The 1,583-nt window shown below is 67.6% G+C and overlaps 1 protein-coding gene across 1 annotated transcript in view; it reads right to left on the bottom strand.

Moving 5' to 3' along the window:
• The window catches only part of SDF4 (stromal cell derived factor 4), a gene marked incomplete at its 5' end in the record, with an annotated part of 10,149 nt that extends 8,571 nt beyond the window's left edge, over positions 1-1,578 (bottom strand). Inside the window, one exon of the mRNA XM_014543781.1 lies at positions 1,305-1,578. Within this exon, the coding sequence (XP_014399267.1) occupies positions 1,305-1,578 (274 nt within the window). The remainder of the gene's footprint in view (positions 1-1,304) is intronic.
• Positions 1,579-1,583: the final 5 nt, after the last annotated feature.

Raw genomic sequence — 1,583 nt, 5'->3', positions numbered from 1 at the left:
CAGCTCTGCGTCACCCCCAGCAGGCTCGGGCCCGGGCAGGCGAGTGGGCTCCCCACGTGCTGCTCGACGGTCGACTCACACCCAGCTCCACAGACACAGACCCTGGGATGGACCAGAGTCCCGGGCACAGGACTGGAGGTGAGACGCCAGAGCAGGTGGAGGACAGGTGCCGATGCACCAGCTGGTGACACGTGTGCGCGGCTGCACGCGGACACATACACACACACACACACACACACAGGGCAGTGCGCACACGCACCCCCACAGGCAGCCACCCCGGACAGCAGCACCCTCTCCTGCAGGAGAGACCAGCTCCCTGGAGACAGCACTGCGGCCGAGGCAGGGACAGATGACCTGGAGCGCCTGGTCCAGTGAACTGAGTCAGCCTGTTCTTCGCATCCCTGAGGGGGCCGTCGGGCAAGGCTCACTGGGGTGACTGCTGTCCCGTCAGCCCCGGCTCCTCTCTGGCCCCCCCTTCCTCTTGAGCGCTGGACCTCGAAGGCCCTGGTCTGGCCATGGCCCTCCCCCAGCGTTGCACCGAGTGCCCAATCTTCCCCTCGATGCCCAGGGCAGCGCACGGATGGCCCGGCTCCTGCTGCCTCAGCCCCCTCTCCTGCAGGGACTGCAGGCGGCGTCCAACCCTCCTGCAGCTGCTGGGGCCCCATCAGTCTCCCAGTAATGAGCCAAACCTGCCCACCGCCTTCAGCAGGCCCAGCCCGGCCCCTCCTGTGTCTGCAGGCCGGGGCCCCATGCCCTCCATCGTCTCCACCCTTGCCACCCCCTGCGCCTGGTCCGCCTGCATGTGGAGGGCATGGTGAGCGCCAGGCCTCTCACTCCCTATCACAGGAGTTTCCAGGCACACGTGCCCAGCACCAGCTCCCACGCCCACTCGCCATCAGCTCTGTGCACCTGCAGAAACTGAAGCCTTCCCCACACCCCCCGGTCGCTGAGGCCTCATCTAACTGGACTGCGACCTGCTGTGACCTCTCCCATGACCTTTCCCCACCACGCACAGGGCGCATGGGGTGCACGGAGCGCGTGGGGTGGGCCCTGCTCCAGGCCATCCCACAGCCCTCCCAGCTGTCAGGCCTCTCGCTCTGGCCTCTCGCCCCTCCTGGCCGGGCCTGCTGCTCAGGCTCACATCCTCAGCTCGACCCCTGTGACCCTGCAAACTCTCCGAGCTGTCAACCAGGAGCAGTCACGGCGCCTTCCTCCACAGCACGTCCCCTCCCTCGCCGCGCAGTCAGGAAGGACCAGCAGGGCCGCCGGTGCCCCGCCCCAAGGCGCCCCGCCCACGGGCACCTACTTGGAGAAGATGACCATCAGCTTCCTCCTGCTCTTCCGAGGCTCCGCGTCCTCCTCGAACCCGTCCGTGTCCTTCCCCAGGAAGACCTCCTGGTGGAAGTCCTTGTTGAGGTGCCCGTCCATCTCCAGCTTCACCCCGTTCAGGTGGTCGGGGGGCAGGATCTCGTTGTCCTCCCTGTGGCCGCCTCTGTCCCGGGCAGACGAGTGGTTGGCAGGCCGGGCAGACGTGTCCATCAGAAGGACGAGGCCCAGGAGCCAGAGGCAGCGAGGAGCCAGGC

This window comes from Myotis brandtii, unplaced genomic scaffold (assembly GCF_000412655.1).
Source record: "Myotis brandtii unplaced genomic scaffold, ASM41265v1 scaffold334, whole genome shotgun sequence".
NCBI lineage: Eukaryota > Metazoa > Chordata > Mammalia > Chiroptera > Vespertilionidae > Myotis > Myotis brandtii.
This window is presented reverse-complemented; position numbering and strand designations above follow the sequence as displayed.